The 20173-nt window shown below is 38.9% G+C and overlaps 1 protein-coding gene across 2 annotated transcripts in view; it reads left to right on the forward strand.

Annotated features, from left to right (window-relative positions):
* Positions 1-20173, forward strand: part of inpp5b (inositol polyphosphate-5-phosphatase B) — a 29670-nt gene that overhangs the window by 2180 nt on the left and 7317 nt on the right. The window contains exons 4-14 of one of the 2 annotated variants that reach the window (XM_047360288.1): positions 267-296; positions 403-513; positions 918-1061; positions 8396-8486; positions 9624-9794; positions 13644-13745; positions 14011-14125; positions 14644-14760; positions 18836-19023; positions 19216-19327; positions 19422-19531. In XM_047360288.1, the coding sequence (XP_047216244.1) occupies positions 267-296; positions 403-513; positions 918-1061; positions 8396-8486; positions 9624-9794; positions 13644-13745; positions 14011-14125; positions 14644-14760; positions 18836-19023; positions 19216-19327; positions 19422-19531 (1291 nt within the window). Of the gene's footprint in view, positions 1-266; positions 297-402; positions 514-917; positions 1062-5308; positions 5444-8395; positions 8487-9623; positions 9795-13643; positions 13746-14010; positions 14126-14643; positions 14761-18835; positions 19024-19215; positions 19328-19421; positions 19532-20173 lie in introns of those variants that run through there. The other variant, XM_047360289.1, reaches the window with a different exon arrangement.

The raw sequence follows: 20173 nt of genomic DNA on the forward strand, positions 1-20173 counted from the left end.
TTTGTAAAATAAAATCGAAAACCATTTATACTTTTATTTCCACGTGACAGTACTGTGCTACTTGAAATTGGTCTGTTACATAAAATCCTAATAAAATATATTGAACTTTGTGGTTGTAATGTGACTAAATGTAATAAAGGCACCTTATTTAGTTTTACTTTATATAGTGTTATTATTGCTTTCAAACTAAAAGGTTATTTATTTAGTATATAAACTTATACCTTTTGAAGCACCCTGACATGTTTCTCATGCTGCTTTCTCTATAGTTTCCTCCCCAGAACAGCTTATGGTTGTGGGTGAGTTGCCCTGATTTATTTCAAGATATTATACATAACTGACCCACCACAAACAAATGAAATTTGCAATTTTTTTCACCCTGCCGTCTTCTGTATCGGATTTTAGGTGCAGACACCAGACTGAGAATGAGCTACAAAGGTGAAGAATTAGAGCTCAGGCTTCCGTTCGGGTCCCATTCGCGCCTCTTCCTCTGCGAAGTCAACAAGGCATGGAGTGGTAGGTTTAACTGTTGCTCAACAGCCAACATTTAACTAAATCTTACATAGATTTTGAAAATTTTAAGGTGCAAAAAAGTTTAAATGCTATAATATGTTTAGTAGCAAAAACGTACAATTATCTAGTCTGAACGATAACATCGGAACTAGACAGGCATATAGGTAAAAGGAAGTCTTTTTTTTTGTCAGACATGTTTCACATTCACCACAAGCTTTGACAGTGGAAACATCACATGAACAATGCAAAACAGGGAGTTATACCATGAATGTCCGTTTTGTTTTTGCTGCAATCAAAATAAAGCTGCAAATTCTTTGCTGTAAAAAGATATCATCTTGGGGAGGGATATTTTGACATTGTTTTCTCTTGATATACTTATCTTCCTGTCGCTGTCTGTCTTCCCTTAGATGTTTGCGGGTCGCCCACCCAGTTACCCAAGTTTGAGTGGATCAACAAATACAAGAAGGCTATCAAAAGTCAGGAAGCTGTGAAGGAAGACACTGCACTTCTGGATGCATTTCCAAATAAAAGCAACCAGCAGCGCGGCATAGGTTTGTCATCTCTGTTTTATTTGGAAAAAGCTGGGGTCTGTGAAACCACTTCAACTCCTGACACATCTCATAGAATCAGTGCAGAGAGAGATGAGAGGCACACTTGTTTCTGTTTTGGTTAGCAGTATTATGCTTTGTAGGCTTGCGCCATATACCCGGGTGATTTCAAAAATACCACTTCCTTTGGGTGAAATTGCGTCATCCTTCATGGGGTTTATTGCAGTGTCATACCACTGGTGTGAAGACACAGATAAATCAAGCAACAATTAACGAGGCACACAAATTTGTGGGCACCTCTGGTAAAGACGCGTACAAATTCTGCAAAGAAATTCCTCTTTTAATGCTGTATCAGAATCTCACACTGAGAAAAATAGAAAAAGGATCCCATGAATGTTTTTAGTATATTCATTCAGTGGGGTTAGGAAAATCCCATGTTAAAGAAAATCACCTTCAGATGGTTGGAACATAGAGCGAAAGGCATCTTTGATGAGAATTACTCTTTGCACAATCTATGTAGGTCATCTAGTCCCTGCTTATACTCACCCTACAGGTTTTCTATAGGTTCTATGTCTGGTTAATGTAATGACCATAGAGACAGTTTAATTTTGCATCTGGGCTGGTTTGGATACATGTTTTAGATCAATATCCCGCTGGAAAATCCAGGAACCAACACATTTTTAGTTTTCTGGTTTCTGGTAAATATTATTTTCACCCAGACCCAACTGGAGTGTTTGTGGCCTAAACTGTTGATTCTAGTATGTCCTATTCGAAGGATATTATTCCAATTAAAATTAGGGCTGCACGATATTAGAAAATCTCGCGATGGTGATAAAAATGATAAATATCGTGATGACAATATCAGTTGCGAAATATGCCTTTTTTCTTCCTTTCTCTTTTTCCCATCTGTGCTTCCAACACTCTGTGACGTTTAGCATTTTGGACCATGTCAACTGTGTCCAGTGTGAGCATCTGCTGCTGTGATACTCTGTTCAACTGGTTAAATATAAAATTTGCATGTAAAATGCAAGTTCACAAATCCTTTGCGATATGAATATTGCGCACACTGATATTGGGATGACGATATATTTACAACATCTTGTGCAGTCCTAGTTATAATCTCTTGCATGTTTATTTTTGTAGTGGTAGGACATAAGAGGCTTTATTCAGGTGTTGCTTTAGTACAGATTGGCATTTTTACCCCGCCCCCATCACCATCCTGGTCAGTGATCATAGTGACAAGATAAATACAGGTCCCCGTTCCCCCTTGAGGTCAGTGGCTGAAAGAAAGGGGCCTCTGTGTCATATTTATATGCCACAGAAACCATCTTTTAATAATTAGTAGCTCTTGGAAATTCTGATTAACTTAAGAAACTAAAGCATAAACGATTGTGGAATAAAAGAAATATACAGGTCCTTCTCAAAATATTAGCATATTGTGATAAAGTTCATTATTTTCCATAATGTCATGATGAAAATTTAACATTCATATATTTTAGATTCATTGCACACTAACTGAAATATTTCAGGTCTTTTATTGTCTTAATACGGATGATTTTGGCATACAGCTCATGAAAACCCAAAATTCCTATCTCACAAAATTAGCATATTTCATCCAACCAATAAAAGAAAAGTGTTTTTAATACAAAAAACGTCAACCTTCAAATAATCATGTACAGTTATGCACTCAATACTTGGTCGGGAATCCTTTGGCAGAAATGACTGCTTCAATGCGGCGTGGCATGGAGGCAATCAGCCTGTGGCACTGCTGAGGTCTTATGGAGGCCCAGGATGCTTCGATAGCGGCCTTTAGCTCATCCAGAGTGTTGGGTCTTGAGTCTCTCAACGTTCTCTTCACAATATCCCACAGATTATCTATGGGGTTCAGGTCAGGAGAGTTGGCAGGCCAATTGAGCACAGTGATACCATGGTCAGTAAACCATTTACCAGTGGTTTTGGCACTGTGAGCAGGTGCCAGGTCGTGCTGAAAGATGAAATCTTCATCTCCATAAAGCTTTTCAGCAGATGGAAGCATGAAGTGCTCCAAAATCTCCTGATAGCTAGCTGCATTGACCCTGCCCTTGATAAAACACAGTGGACCAACACCAGCAGCTGACACGGCACCCCAGACCATCACTGACTGTAGGTACTTGACACTGGACTTCTGGCATTTTGGCATTTCCTCCTCCCCAGTCTTCCTCCAGACTCTGGCACCTTGATTTCCGAATGACATGCAGAATTTGCTTTCATCCGAAAAAAGTACTTTGGACCACTGAGCAACAGTCCAGTGCTGCTTCTCTGTAGCCCAGGTCAGGCGCTTCTGCTGCTGTTTCTGGTTCAAAAGTGGCCTGACCTGGGGAATGCGGCACCTGTAGCCCATTTCCTGCACCTGCCTGTGCACGGTGGCTCTGGATGTTTCTACTCTAGACTCAGTCCACTGCTTCCGCAGGTCCCCCAAGGTCTGGAATCGGCCCTTCTCCACAATCTTCCTCAGGGTCCGGTCACCTCTTCTCGTTTTGCAGCGTTTTCTGCCACACTTTTTCCTTCCCACAGACTTCCCACTGAGGTGCCTTGATACAGCACTCTGGGAACAGCCTATTCGTTCAGAAATTTCTTTCTGTGTCTTACCCTCTTGCTTGAGGGTGTCAATAGTGGCCTTCTGGACAGCAGTCAGGTCGGCAGTCTTCTTCTTCTTCTTCTGTGTTGTTTTTTGGCAGTTAGCAAATAACTTGAAGATGTGCATTACCGCCACCAACTGGTATGGAGTGTGGTTCTTCATGGTTTTAAATCTTATTTACTATTACAACAATCAAATTTTATTTATTAATTTAGTGCTTTTGAAAAATCTAATTATAATTTGAATATGTTTGCTACCTAAACTTCTTTGCAAAGTATCTCTCAATATAAAATTTTCTTTAATACCTACAAATTCTCTCCTTAAAATTGTTCTTTCTTGTTCATATTTCTGACACTTCAATATTACATGTTCTATTGTTTCCTCCTCTCCACAATAATCACATTTTCCTGTATTATGTTTCTTTATCTTGAACAATGTAGAATTAAGTCCTGTATGTCCTAGTCTTAATCTTGTAATTAATCTTTCCTCTTTTCTACTCCTTCTTCCTGTTCTTACTTCTCCTACTATCTTGTTGATTCTGTAAAACCATCTTCCTTTCTTTTCTTCATCCCACCTTTTTTGCCACTCTTTCCTGATTCTCTGTTTAATTATATTTCTTGCCTCTGACCTACTAATATTTATTATAAAGCTAATGTTGTTTTGTGTTGCCTTCTTTGCCATCCTGTCCGCCTTCTCATTCCCTCCAACTCCTACATGTGCTGGTACCCATAAAAACACTAATATTAATCCCATTCTTTGTATTCTAAATAAAGTAAGTTTTATTTCCAACAAAATGTCTGGTCTACCCTCTGAATGATTATGTTTTAAACTTAATAATGCTGAACTTGAGTCTGAACAAATGATTGTTTTTAATGGTTTTCAGGTCGGCAGTCTTACCCATGATTGGGGTTTTGAGTGATGAACCAGGCTGGGAGTTTTAAAGGCCTCAGGAATCTTTTGCAGGTGTTTAGAGTTAACTCGTTGATTCAGATGATTAGGTTCATAGCTCGTTTAGAGACCCTTTTAATGATATGCTAATTTTGTGAGATAGGAATTTTGGGTTTTCATGAGCTGTATGCCAAAATCATTCGTATTAAGACAATAAAAGACCTGAAATATTTCAGTTAGTGTGCAATGAATCTAAAATATATGAATGTTAAATTTTCATCATTACATTATGGAAAATAATGAACTTTATCACAATATGCTAATATTTTGAGAAGGACCTGTACTTGAATTAAAGGTAGGATCAGTTCAGGTGACTCATTTAAGGAGCAGGGTTTCAGTATAACAAAATGAAATGCCTAATTTAGATAGTAAGTGTACCGTTTTGTTTTTAATGTAAACAAAAAAAAAAAAACTTTTGTATTACTTTTAAATTAAATACAAAGTTACATTATTTGCATGCTGCTCTATGCAAAACAAAATCAAATGCACAAACACTACACAGAACACGGAAGGCTGAATGAAACTTATATTTGCTATTTCATGTTAGTAGCATGAACAGAAGAGGTATCAAACATGTTTTCCTCCTAAAGTACGCCAACTTGACTTCCTCATGCTGAAGCACTTCCCAGTTGCATTTTTGCGACTTGTTCAGTGTGGGTTGTTTTTTTGTTTTTTTTCACTGCAGCAGGAAAATGCAAAACCCCTCCTCCTTCTACCGCGTTAGCATGGGCAGGTCTGAAACACAATGTACATTGATCCTCTGCACCACGGAATGCGTGGGAGCGGCACAAGGACATGTCTGGGATGATGAGAGATTCTGGTATGAAAATGAATCCAGTAGCATTGTTTGGTGATTCTCAGGAGGCGACAGAAAACTCAGAGGAAGCTGTCAGACAGCTAACTTTCATAGCTAATGCTAGACAACAGTAATTTAAACAGGCTAAGTTTAGCTAATTAGATACCGCGCTTTAAAGGATTTATTTTTGCCCAACGGCCCCTTTTTTATTTACTCTTCACAGCGCTGATGTTGGCTACCTGTACATTTTTATAGACTTTAAACGAATGTTTCGTAGACGTGAAAACGTAGCAGCTAATGCTAATAGCAGTATTTAAATGATGTCCCTGGTGGCACCTGTTGTTTGCTCCGTGTCATTTATCCTTCTTCCATACATTTAAATAGTTGTCGGTCTCTTATTTCCTGTCCGTTCAGTGTCGGTCCTCTCCGCCCCTAGCTCTTGTCTTTTTCTCCCCTGTTAGTTTAAAGCTGTTGTCTGTAAACGAAGCTCAGTCTGAGAAAATGTGCTTTATTACAAACTCCCGGGCTTTCATTTGACCTTAACCGACATTAGAACATATAGGCTGAAACATAAAATCAAGAAACAATAACTTTGAAACGCAGTAACCGAGTTATCTTTGTAGACATAGTAAGGGATGAGAGGAAGTTGTGTAATTTTGAACTTTGTGCAGTTGAGGTGACAGAAAGCCGTTAATGTTTTAATACGGAAGAGAATGAGGGCTGATAAAAATAAAACGGGCTGACATTTTTGCTGACTAAAGATTGACCCGCTGATTAAAGCACATGAGCGAATGTAACTACGGTTTTGTCAGACCACAAATGGTCCTCTACTTACCTGGAAGTACAGATAACTCCCCCTAGAAACGCTACAGCTTGTTCAGCAACATCAAATAGTCCCTATAACAGAAGACACCTAACTTCAAATGGTTCAAATGATTGTTGGGCTATTAAAAGTTTAGAAATGCTGGAAGGTTATTATATTTTAGGTGCCCATGCTCTAAATGTCATCAGTAGACTTGTGCCATTTATCCAGTTCAAATGTAAACCCAGGTTATGAAAAAATTCCTGTGTCAAAATTGCAAAAATGTTTCTTTATACCACTCCTAGAGCTTAAAGTTCTTTTATTTAGAGGCCTAGGATTGCACTATTCTCGGGTATTACGGGCATAATGCAGCGTTGCCCCTCCTCCCCCTGTTGCTGCACACTGCCTGTCAGCTAACTGAACTAAGGCGACCACATATTTTCCTTGCTCGTGGAAAAGATATTTGGCTGTCGCTAAAAACATACAGTGAGAGACATATCTGATGAGCCATCCATTGCCGACTGTCTACCTGAGCAAATATCCTAAAGAATTAACCAGCTAATATCAGCCTGTTATACTCGATATTATTTGTTAAAGAGACAAACGGCAAGAAAAGATTAAAATATGACGAAAACTACTACAAAAAAAATGTATAGACTGTTATAGACTAACATAACATGCTTATATGAGCTGGTTAAATAGTGAGGATATCTGCACAGGTAGAGTCTGCAGTCAATTAACAGAAATATCGATGACCTGTGATCCTTCAGTTTCAGTTTCTTTCAGTTTCTACAGCGTCATGGTTTTTTTGATCAGAAATATTCGTCTTTCCTGGAAGTGAAGGAAAAGTATAGTGGCATTGTTTTAGCCTGCTGACTGACAGTGCGCAGCAACAAGTGGGGCAATGGCACCACTGAGGAAAACCTCAGTCACTCAAGCTTGCATACCTTAATGATGGTACCCTAACTAACATGGTTAGTTGTTAATAAAGATTTATAAATAAATATTTTAGAATCTCTCCAGGAATTGTTTAAATATACTATTTTTGCATTTTGCTCTGCTCAAAATATCCATGGTTCTTGTGGCTTCTTTCTAAAGGGTTCGGATCAGAAGCCGCTTGGCCATATCGAATATGCCGAGCTTCTTGAGAAGTTTGGTCCATATGTCACAACAGATTTTTCTAATCAAACTAATGCAATAAGAGCATTTTCTTCATAAAGCTGCAAAGTAGCCGTAAAAAATTGAATCCTACCTTTTAATAATGCAGGTCCTGTTTTTGTCATCAATTTTGTGATCAAAGCTGTGCAATTGGAGCAAATTAAAGCTGGATGCCTCCACACTACCAGCAAATGTGGCTAGAAATGGCAAGTTTACCATTTATTGCAACTATGCATATCAAAACTATTATTTCGTAAAATTCCTTAAAATGATAGCTGTAATCTGGGTTTAGATAAAAATGTACATATCGGACAGTTTCAGTGAGATTAAAATTGGATTTCCATTTAACTATTTGCATAAGAGTGTTATTACTTTTAAGAAATCTCATATCACGACATCATCACCACTGTTTTCTCCTAGACTGTGACATGACCAAGTAGGTTGTTAATTGTCAAAGTCAAATCACATTCATTGTTCTTCATGTTATTATGCTGTGCTGTCTGTCAGATGAATTCCTGATGCAGCCTGCTTATGACTTTAGGTTTAATTTCCTCCTCAAAGTGCTTGGCTTTCCCTCTCAGTGGAGCTAGCTGTCTTCTCTGCCAAGCTGCAGAAGACAGGGCCCATGCTGTCTCATACTTCACACTCAGCCATTAACTCCAGCTACTTGGAATGCAGTAACTGTGACCGACTGCCAAAGATGGCCACGAATGTCTGAAGCCATCAGCTAAGCCCTGACTTGACAATGTAAAGATTATCTTTGCTACTTTAGATCATTGTAATCTTAGTTTTAGTTAAGCTAAAATATTGCTAAAGAAGGTGTCCTTTTGAACATTTCAGTTGTTTTTGAGAAGATTTTGCAGCTGAAACACAGTCTTCCGAGTCCTAACGGGCAGAATATGAACAGGCTCTAAATTTAGCCTTTATTGTGGCAGTTGTTGAAGCCATTATACTACAACATGTTATAATCCTGCATTACATTTAATGTTGTTCTGTTTTATCTTGTTTGTTCACAGAGAAAGTGTCGGACCAGAAGGGATCTTTAGAGAAGGTGAAAAGCTCTAACAGTCTCACACAAAAGTCCAAAGTGAATTCCAGCCAAGATAAGTAAGTTGGTCTTTTCTTTACTATTTTTTTTATCATAAGTTTCTTACAAAATGATGGTTGACGTTTGAGTAAAAATGGCTCCTAATAGGTACATTTTGATTCATAAAAATGCTGCAAAGTTTATGTATTGAAGTTTTTCCACGGAAAAAGTGAGACGTATAGAGATTATTCCAACACAGAGCGCTGTATTTACACACATACTGTGCAGTACGTGGGCATATACTTTTCAGTAGGCAAGCATCTGTGTTTTAAAAATCCTCCCCTTGTTATTGGTCTTATATTAAAGTTTCTAAAGAACAAAGTTTTCAGTTTTCATTAAGCCATCATCATCAAATCTAACAGTAATAAACTCTTACAATACATCTGCGAGTTTTTGCTTTTGTGAACTTAAATTACTGAAATAAATCAACTTTTTGATGGTATTCTAATTAAGATGCAGCTGTATGTTCTGTTTCCACTGGCATCGTGTGGCTGTAATAGCAAAATATGAGAAAAGCAAAGTAGACAAAAGCTATTTGAGCTCTGTTGTATGTTTTTAAATAACAAGAGCAACCTTTTCTCTACATCTGCGCAGGTTTGCTGATGGCTTGTCATTAAAAGACCAAACGTATAATCTCAGTGCCATGACGTCCAGGTTTATGATTTGGCTTTATGGCGTTTTTGGATCTATGATTTTATACTGCCATTACTTATCACTGTATCAGTTCTGCAAAAAAATTATTGTGGTGCTTTTCCACTAAAAACAAGTCAAGGTGTAAAATAATACTGCTGGTTTTGTTGTTAAACATGGCAGATGTTTTAGCAGCTACGTTGAAGCATGAAGGTAGTGTTTGGTTACAGTGAATTCCTGGAAGATCACACAGTCCTGCTGTACTACTTTTTTTTTCTCCCGTCTCCCTCACTTTATATTATATAATCACTGCATATAAAGCTCAACCATGTAGTTTGATCTAATGTCTCTGTTGTTTGTGGAAAATAGAAGTTCTTGCTTAGAAAAAAGAGTCCTTTTTAAAGCCAGACCAGGAGCTATACTTATTACAAAACAGCAAAGTTTTAAATGCAACTGTTTTATCAGTTTGAGGAAACACTTTTTACCTTGTTGTCACTAACTGTTTGCTTGTTACTTGTGTGTTGCAGCCAGAGCATATCTAGTCGAGAGGAGCGGGATGATCTGGTGCGCTCGTCCAGCCACACTGCATCGAACAAAGCTCAGATTCTGGCCATGCCTCAATTCGGCCTTCGCGACAATCTGATTAGGTGTGAGATGCTGAAAAAGGAGGACTCTTACACCTATCTTGAGGATTTCAGGTGTGATATTTGCTCATTTCTGTCATATACTGTGATTGTTTGTCTAGTTTTCCAGTCAAAAGGCTTTTGAAACTAAATCTACCTTTACCTTTACCATCTACCTTTTATAATTGTGTTATCGTACTCTTGTCTAAAGCCCAAGTTAAGGGTGTGCATCAGGATATTGTTGCAGACCAGTTATCATGGGCTGTATTCTTGTAGCCAGTTAAAACTCAAACTAAAACAGAACGTTTTTAACCCTCTGATGTGTGAAACTTCTATTCTTAGAAGCCCTTTAAAAAGAGCGAGAGCATCTGTGGGTATGCATCGCTGTGTACCAATTTGAGCAACGCTTTTTTAGATGCTGTGTTGATTTACCGTGGTCAGTATGTTGCACTGACTCTTCTCATTATTATGAAGCATATTTATTTGAATATGTTTTTTCCTGTGTCTCAGATGACTGAAGGATAGCTCTAATTTGTTTAGCTCAGCACATGGATTTGCAAACTAACTATACTGCCACCTACTGGTAGATAGGTTGAACTGTTATTACCATTATTGCTGTTATTATTATTATTATAATTATTTATGTTTTGACACTCAGATGAGCCTGACATAAACGTTGTGGCTGACTGTTCTAGGACAGTATGACACTTTAAGGGCTATCAATAAAGCAAACATTTTTAAGTATTCCATCGTTCAGCCAGCACGAAGTGGGAATGTCTACCATACTAGTGCATCTATATAAATTTGAATATCATCAACAAGTATTGATTTAACTACACTAATTGTATATAATGTCTCTGTTTCTTACACACGGGCGCTGTGTATTTCCTACACACCTCATGCTGTTTTTATGTTAATTTTGATGAATGTGGCTTACAGTTAATTACATTTCTGAAACTCAGTTTTTAATATAAATATAGAAGATAAACACAAAAATGTTTTTTGTTTATGCAAAACTGTTGTGTTATGGTCATGTTGTGATCTCTGTCAGGTTTAAACAACCTAACAATACTTATAACAACAGAACAAGAAGAGATAGACAAAGAATTAGTTATTTTACTCGCTTGCGAGGAGAGACGGTCAGAGTTGCTTTCAGTTACAAACTCTCCACCGCTCTGAAAACAATTCGACCGCAATCCTCTTTTTATTGTCTTCTGGGGGTCCCTAGTTTACAAAAACATTAAACTCTAAAGGATGGGAAACAACAGCTGCATCGTAAACAGGTCATAAACAACTTTATCCTTTAACAACACATTTCCACAATCTCCTCCAGTCTAGGATCAGTTGCCTTTTGTTCAGTGCAATCAGCCTCTCTTTATGACCTCCTCAACTGGACTGCTTCCTTTCCCACAAGCTCAGCTCCATTTATGATCTTTGCCTGCAGACAACTCATCAGATCATTTACTCACACACATCTTGAATGATTATAAGATCAAATGGTTAAAATAAAGAATAGGAACAAAATAAGACAAATCTTTATTCAATTATTCCAACAATCTCCCCAATCCTGAGGAACACTGCTGACTTAGCAGTTGTCCAGAAGACAGTCAGCACTTTCTCTCCACAAGGAGGGATAGCCACAAAAGGTCATTGCTTACGATGCTGGCTGTTCAGACTTCTGGTTCTAGGCATTGCGATGGAATATTGGGTGGAAGGAAAAAGTGTGCTAGAAAAAGGTGCACAAGCGACAGGAATGGCTTTTGCCTTGAAAAGGTTGTGAAGCAAATCTCATTCAAGAGTTTGTGGGAGATTGACAAGGCATGAACTGCAGCTGGAGTCAGAGCTTCTAGAGCTGCACACAGATGCACCCAGGATTTGGGCTACATCTCAGGTTGCTTGAGGTCCAGTGTGAAGTTTCCACAATCAGTGATGATTTGGCGAGGCATGTCATCTGCTGGAGTTGGTTCACCGTTTTTATAAAATCCAAAGTCGGAGCACTTACCAGGAAATTTTGGAGCACTTTAAGGTTTCCTCTGCTGGCAAGTTTTATGCTGATTTCATTTACCTGCAGAGCTTGGCGCCTGCCTACACTGACAAACATACCTGGTTTGATGACCATGGTGTCACTATCCTTGATTGGACAGCAAACTGGCCTGATCTAAACCCCGTAAATCATCTATGAGCTATTGTGAAGAGGAGGATGAGACACCCCCACACCTGGCCGTTATTAAAGCAACCTGGGCTTCTTTAACACCTCAGCAGAGCTACAGGCTGATGGTCTACATGCCTTGACACATTAATGCAGTAACAAATGGAAAAGGAGCCCCAACCCAAGTATTGAGTTTATGTACAGTACAGCACCTCAAAATAATTTTCACTGGGCTTACTTTTTTTGCTTTAAAAGTATTTTTTTATTCTTCTTGAGTAATATTCTAGTTTTCTGAGAAAAACTGAATTTTGGGTTTCAGTTTGCTGTAAACCATAAACTAAAATAAAACTAATAGCAATAAATGATTTTAATATATCACTGTGGTTTATGGCTCTAAAAAACGAGTTTCATTTATTTATTGAGTTACTGAATTGAATCAACTTTTCATTGTTACACTAATTTAACGGGATGCACGTGCACATCTTATGTATTTTAGTTTAAAATGTTTATACTGATTACTTTCTTATCAATGATATATGCTGTATGGCTGAACCTTTGTGCTTAAGGGGCTGTCAGCTGTCTTGGTCAGGACAATTTTCTTAGAGTCTCAAGAGTTTTGATTTCCTGGTTAATAAAAGGTATCTGTACATTTTGAAACGTCAAAGTAAATAAACTTCAAAAGTTAATTCTACAAGAGTAATGGGGGGTATCTGTAGAAATTTGCTTGTCATTTCAGCAACATTCTTTGAGTTAAATGTAATTAACATGCAAACTAGATTATAAGTGTGAACAGTTCCTGTTATCAGTAAATGTGGTACAGGACTAGAAAGGTCTTGTGCTTTGCCACATGCATTGTCTATTTTTATTTTACGTTATTATACAGTACTGGCTGTAAATGTACTAGATAATTATGGCTGACAGAAACCCACGCTTTTTGTATACACATAAGTTTATCATTCTGTGTAGCTAAGGCCAGGCCCATCAGGATATAAAGGGTTTTCACCCTGTGCAACTGCATGTAGAAAGCCTCTGCTTGAAGATCAATCTGGACTATTGACTGTTAGGAACTTTATTTTAAGTCTGGACCTGCAGAGCAAATCTAAATGGAAAGAGTCTGGTTCTCTGTGTCTCACAATCAAGGTGTCCTTCAGTGTCACTCTTAATATTCGCTGGGGATGTCGGAAAGTGTTGGCATCCTTCCCGTCATTTTGTAACTAGGTGGTGTTTCCACTGTGACGTTTTATGTTTTGCTTCCACTTGAAGTTTCTGGTTTCATAGTTTTCAGTTATGTTTGACAGTTTTATGCCAAGAAAGGGAGGTTAGCTGTTCTTAAAATGCTGTGTTTTTTCATGTACAAAAAGCCAAGTTGTCACTGCGTTGCACAAACACCTGTCGATTGTCTACATGGACTGCTGATATTAACTTGTATGTGATGTACAAAAGATCCCGTTGATAGTGACATCAAGGAAAAAAGTCTCACAAGTTGGCATTGGCTGAAATAAGATGGTCACAATATGATAACCTGATTAAAAATATCAGGGTTTATGGTGAGATTTGTATGAAACATGAGCTAGAAAAGCAACAATTATCCTTTCTGCTGCTAAAATAGCATAAAATTTAGTCAAACAACTACATTAATATTATCTATATATTTCTTTTTACCTGCCTAAGCTATGCAGGCACTTTTCCAGTCAACATTTAAACTTCCAGTCAGATGGATCAGATTAAGTTGTGATAATCATTCTTCTCTCTTCTGTTTCCTTGTTTGGTTTCAGCTTCTTTCTCGGCACGTACAACGTGAACGGACAGACACCGAAGGAGAGCCTCCGTCCATGGTTGAGCTGCACTCCCAAGCCTCCTGACATATACTGCTTGGGGTAAGTCATGTTCATCCTGCTAAAGAAGACCTCTGCTTAATCCCAGTACAAAGACAGATGCTTCCTGCCCATCCTCTGCCAGATCCTTGCAGCTACTGAACCTGTTAAAGTTAAGATCGTCCCCACCCACAGATTTCAGCCGTAACTGGCCACTGATCCTGCCTGCATTTCTATTTGCTGCTTTGCTGTGAAGGAATGAAAAGGTTTGCTGACCACAACAGCAGTTTTGAAACTCTTTTTTTTCACTGTTTGCCCTTTTTTCTAGTTTCCAGGAGCTAGACCTCAGCAAAGAGGCCTTTTTCTTTTATGACTCCCCCAAAGAGCAGGAGTGGACGAAAGCTGTGTCTGAGGCTTTGCATGGAGAAGCTAAGTATGCCTTGGTAAGTAGATCTCTTTTTTCAGAGCTGGTCGTCATGAATATTGGTGCCAGTTTTGTTTTTAACATTTGCTCTAGAAAATAGCTGCACAGCATATATTATAAATCAATTACTTGGTTTGAGTTGCCATGGCAGCACACAAATAAGTTGTAGTTCTTTATACCCATTTCTGCTTTTTAAGAGTGCTGACTCTGCCTTGTTACCTTCCTCATTTGTTTGGTCTCATTTGTACTGTCACACTTGGCTGATCTGGTCCTGACACATGTAAACTCAGTCAGCTATAAAACAAAGTATATTTGTCATTGTTGATTTATGCATTGGGAGACTTACTTAGCTTTGTGCCTCTTTTTATGCACTACTACCTCATGTTCTGTGATTAACAATTCTGCTCATCGTTTCCTTGAAATAAGACTGATGGGACTAAATGGCATCAAGGTTGATACCTTTATATTTGTTTTGGTTGTAATCAGTTATAGAAGTATTTGTATTGAGTTATGTAAACATGTCATATGCTGCTTCAGGTGAAGTTGGTCCGTCTGGTGGGCATCATGCTGATCTTCTATGTGAAGAACGAACATGCAGAATTCATCTCTGATGTGGAGGCAGAGAGTGTGGGCACAGGCATAATGGGAAGGATGGTAAGGATGGCTTCTGCAATGCTCTGCTCGGTAAAAAGAGCTTCAATATTTTGTTTGTTACTGCAGATAAGGACTGAATAAAACAATCATTTTGTCATTTAAATCAGTCTCTACCTCTTTTGGACTTAAATTTAGTGCTTATTTATCCTCGTTAAGTTAAATCCACTGGCTCCAATTCTTTGTGGGACATGTGCTTGTTCTTGTCTTTTATTCGGCCATCTTTACTAGAAATGTTCCTATGCTGATTTTTTTTTAGGTTCCAATCCACAAACGTTAAATAAACCGATATTATGGATATTGACTGAGCCAAAACTTAGACAAAACAAAAATCCAGCTTTAGTTTTGGCTAGAATGTTGTGTAAGCTAATATAAAACTACATGCAGTCACAGCTCCACTGCTGCAGTATTTTGCTCATATGTGCAGTGGTATTTATATTTATAATATTAATAATAATATTAATAATTACTTGTAATAAGCATGAGAATGATCATTCCATCTGTAATAAGAACATTTTAGTCAGCAGTTGAGATGCTAAACCTGAATTGCAACTTGGAAATAAAGTTTTAGGGGGAAATAAGTGACTGTACATAATACTTAACATAAGAAATACGGTTGCTTCCACTCTGTTGTGTAAACATTTGTAAGATGGTTTAAAAAGTCATATGTTTAGAGACAAAATTACCTGGTGAAGCTTTTTTCTATAATGTCATTGAAGGAGGATACCATCTGTTTATATAATTATGAAATTATTAGAATTTCTGAGACTATTATGTATGTTGTGATTATGAATATATTATTTAATATTAATATTTTAATATTTTATTAAATAATATTTGGGTCTGTTAAGGGTTGTCCTGTGAATACCAGCCCAGTAAGGTGATGGTATTAGGGCAAAATAGAAAGGTGTGAGACGAGCTCTGACATTATTGAACAACAAAACTCTGCACACACATGGAATGAATTCACACAATTTCTTAAAATACAAGAATTTATTAACAAAAATAAGTCAACTCAAAGTCAAATTAATTTCAATTAACAAACTCTTTACTATGCTAAAACAATCCAACTAAACTACCAAGCAGAATTAAAGAATAAGAAAGACTAATGGACTATGTACAATATAAACAAGTTGATCAAAGATGGTTGAAAACAATGACCAAAAGAGTGATGCAACATTACCATGCAATGTTTATGTTTGAGAACCAAGGATTATCTAGAAGAATCTGGAAATGAAGTTAAGTTAGTCTTGGAACTAACCCAGACAACCTTCTGGATGACTAATTCTCAATGCAAGATCAGATGAAATATTATTTTGATAAAACAACATTTTAAATCAGAATCAGGAAAGCTTTATTGCCAAGTACGTTTTTGGACATAAAAGGAATTTGTTTTGGCGTAGTCGGTGCAATACAGTACAAATTAAACAATATAAGAAATATTAAAGAATTTATATAAGAATTTAATAATTTATTAAAGAATTATAAAAGAATGACTTGCTGGATAGAGCTGGTCCAGTGTTCTACCCTGTGGCGGGTGCTCCAGGAGTATGGAATCGGGGGCCCTTTATTAGGGGCCATCCGGTCCCTGTATGAGCGGAGCAGGAGTTTGGTCCGCATTGCCGGTACTAAGTCGGACCTGTTCCCGGTGCATGTTGGACTCCGGCAGGGCTGCCCTTTGTCCTGTTCATAACTTTTATGGACAGGATTTCTAGACGCAGCCAAGGGCCGGAGGGGGTCTGGTTTGGGGACCAGTGGATTTCGTCTCTTCTTTTTGCAGATGACGTGGTCCTGCTGGCCCCCTCTAGCCAAGACCTACAGCATGCGCTGGGGCGGTTCGCAGCCGAGTATGAAGCGGCTGGGATGAAGATCAGCTCCTCCAAGTCAGAGGCCATGGTTCTTGACCGGAAAAGGGTGGCTTATCCTCTACAGGTTGGAGGGGAGTTCCGGCCTCAAGTGGAGGAGTTTAAGTATCTCGGGGTCTTGTTCACGAGTGAGGGAAGAATGGAGCGGGAGATCGACTATGTCTCTCGGCTGGCTGGGAAAGGGACGTCTGGGTGTCTCTGCTGAGTCTGCTCCCCCCACGACCCGGTCCCAAATAAGCGGAAGACGAGGAGTAGGAGTACAACTTGCTGAATAAAACCAACCTTCTGAATGACTAATTCTCAAAGGTGTTTAATTAGATGCCTTTATTTCTTAAAATAATATTTAAGGAAATAATATTTTGTAAAGAACCAACCCTTTTGGATAAATGGGTCTTGATGGTGTTTAATTATTTGTCACGTCTCTGTTCTCTCAAACCCCCAGTCGGTCGTGGCAGATGGCCGCTCACACTGATCCTGGTTCTGCTGGAGGTTTCTTCCTGTTAAAAGGGAGTTTTTCCTCTCCACTGTCGCTACATGCATGTTCAGTATGAGGGATTGCCAGTGACTGTCCACTGTCTCTACATGCTCATCCAGGAGGAGTGAATGCTACAAGTCTTTGACTCGATGCAGTCTGTTGGGTTTCCTTAGATAGAAAAACTTTTTTTCCAATTTGAATAAATAACTGAATCTGACTGCACTGTTCAATGGTCAGGATAAATTGGAATGTATGAACCTAACTTTTGTGAAGTGCCTTGAGACAACATCTGTTGTGAATTGGCGCTATATAAATAAACTGAATTGAATTAGTACAATAATATCTGAGGAAATATTAATAAGGAAATGTTAAAATACTGTTCAAGGAAACCAACAACCTTTCTGGGTAACTGATCTTCTGCTGACTCATAAAGTGGGCATGTGTTCTTAGCCGTTAGCGGTTGGAGCTAACAAAAGAAGCTTATAGCTTGTTATCAGAATCAAACACACCTTTAAAATACCACTAAAAAAAGGGTTGAAATGCATAAGCTTGGACGGCGCGTTATGGACGATCTTCTGTGTTTAAAAAACATCTTTTAAATATAGTTTGCCTTAACTTTAAAACACAAGTCTGCTAGCACTTACTGTAGCTGAGTTTTTCAACATAACCAAAAACGAACATTATTTAGATTATTTAACTCTAAACTGATCCTCTCTGCCCAAACACTACCTCTTACGTGAAGCGTGCTGAGGAGAAATTGTCCTGGGTGTTGAGGAAAACATCCATGTGTCGGTAAAGAAAGGGTTAGCTTGCAGCTAACGTCTGTAGCTGTGGGGAAGGGCTTTTAGCCCTTTTCAGAACCGTACGACAAAGGCACATCAGGCTCATTGAGTGGCCGCGATGCGGCACGGTAGCTCTCGCTACCTGGACGTGCACGCAGGAAGGCGTGCGATGCGGTCCTGGCCTTCTTTTCCAGGCCGTGGGGAAATCCGCTTCGATTAGGGCTGATTCTGGAGGCCTCAGAAGAAAAGCCAAGTCAAGCTTGTCTTATATGAATGAATGAATACTAGAAAAACAAATCATTACTTAACTTTGTTGCATATGATCACGTGATCGTATGACACTCTTAGATAAAGTTTGAAGAGTTATGTCTGCTCGGCAGCATATTCCTTTGGTGCCTCTCCTGTCCAGTTCCCATCTGGAATCCACATGGAAAGAGATCTGTTTGTTGGAACGCTGTGTTTTTACTCCAACAGTGAAGGGAAGTTCCTGTTTCCCCTCTTGTTCCTGTTCCTGTCTGAGCTGGAAGTAGCTTAATGTGATTTATTTTGAAAGTTCCAGAAAAGTTCTTACTGGCATTTTAATGGTGTAACCCATGGCTGGGGTCCCCACGTGTATGTTTTTTACATTTTTGGTTGTAAGCCAAACCTTTCAGATTCAAAACAGTCAACATATGAGTAGCAGTTACACAAGATCAGAGTCCGCATTGGTGACTTAGCCTGATATCAGATCCAAGGATGATGTCCGTACCGATACTGGCTTGGATTAGTTCTATCTCTAATGCTTAGTGTTGTTCCTTCAGTGACGGGTTAGGCTGGATGACTGGTGTTGCTATGACAGAAGTCTGGTTTATTAACTTTGCAGTCATAATCTCAACCAACTAAACCGTTTTTTTCTTTGTCAAAGTAACCACATTCTTGCAGAATATTTGCCTGTATCAATCTTTTATTCTTCGCAGGGAAACAAAGGAGCCGTGGCAATCCGTTTTCGCTTCCACAACTCCGACATCTGCGTTGTCAATTCTCACCTCGCTGCGCATGTTGAAGAATACGAGAGACGCAATCAGGACTTCAAGGACATTTGCAGTCGTCTCCAGTTTCGGCAGCTCGATCCTACACAACCTCCACTCACCATCATGAAGCACAAGTGCGCAACTTCCTCACCATTTGCCATCGTTACACTGTGATTAAAAGGCTGTAGAGTTAAAGACATTTTGCTTAGATTTTTGTTATGTTTGTACATCAAACAGATTTTTCATTGCGAGTATGGATTTATTGTTTCCTTTGCAGTCAGGTTTTGTTTAAATTTGAGTCCCTTTGCCTGTTCTCCTTTGATCAGTGTCATTTTATGGATCGGGGACCTCAACTACAGAATCAGTGATCTGGATGTCGACAGTGTGAAAGATCTAATCATAAAAAAGGATTTTGAGACGCTACATTCTTATGACCAGGTGATTATTGACAATCAGTCTATTATCTAAGTGGTCCTAACCTATAATTAGCGTTTGTGAGTGGTGATATTTATCTGTTTCATTTGATCCTCAGCTCAAGAGGCAGATCGATGAGAAGGCTGTATTTGTTGGCTTTAAGGAAGGAGATATTGATTTCCAGCCCACCTACAAATATGACACTGGGTCTGATAAATGGGATACAAGGTATTTTCACCTGCAAATAAAATATATATTTTTCAGTGGTATAGTGTTTGTAGTACAGAGAGTTTAGTAAAACACAAAAACCTATTCATTTTATCTTGTCTCTCCTAAAACATTTCTTTCAGTCTTCAGAATTATTTATTTTTGGAGGCTTTTTAAGTCATCTTTTTTACTCAGGAACTCCACTCGGTTTTATTTGAGTATTCACAAAAAGAGACCCACTGGCCTTGTTGTCAGAAGTTCACTTTGCAAAGTGTTATCATTTTAATCTAGAGTGGTGCTGTTGAACCCTTTGAAAGGATCCAGGTCCATGCTGTATTTATTCAGGGGAAAAAACAGATTATCATAGTTTTCTGATCAAATAAAAGTACTCGTACTCGTCGTCTTCCGCTTTATCCGGGACCGGGTCGCAGGGGCAGCAGAGACGCCCAGACGTCCCTCTCCCCGGACACCTCCTCCAGCTCCTCCGGGGGGAGCACAAGGCGTTCCCAGGCCAGCCGAGAGACATAGTTCCTCCAGCGTGTCCTGGGCCTCCTCCTGGTGGGACGTGCCTGGAACACCTCCCGAGGGAGGCGTCCAGGAGACATCCGGTATAGATGCCCGAGCCACCTCAACTGGCTCCTCTCGATGTGGTGATAATAAAAG

The sequence above is a fragment of the Girardinichthys multiradiatus genome, chromosome 3, assembly GCF_021462225.1.
Source record: "Girardinichthys multiradiatus isolate DD_20200921_A chromosome 3, DD_fGirMul_XY1, whole genome shotgun sequence".
In the NCBI taxonomy this organism is placed as follows: Eukaryota; Metazoa; Chordata; class Actinopteri; order Cyprinodontiformes; family Goodeidae; genus Girardinichthys; species Girardinichthys multiradiatus.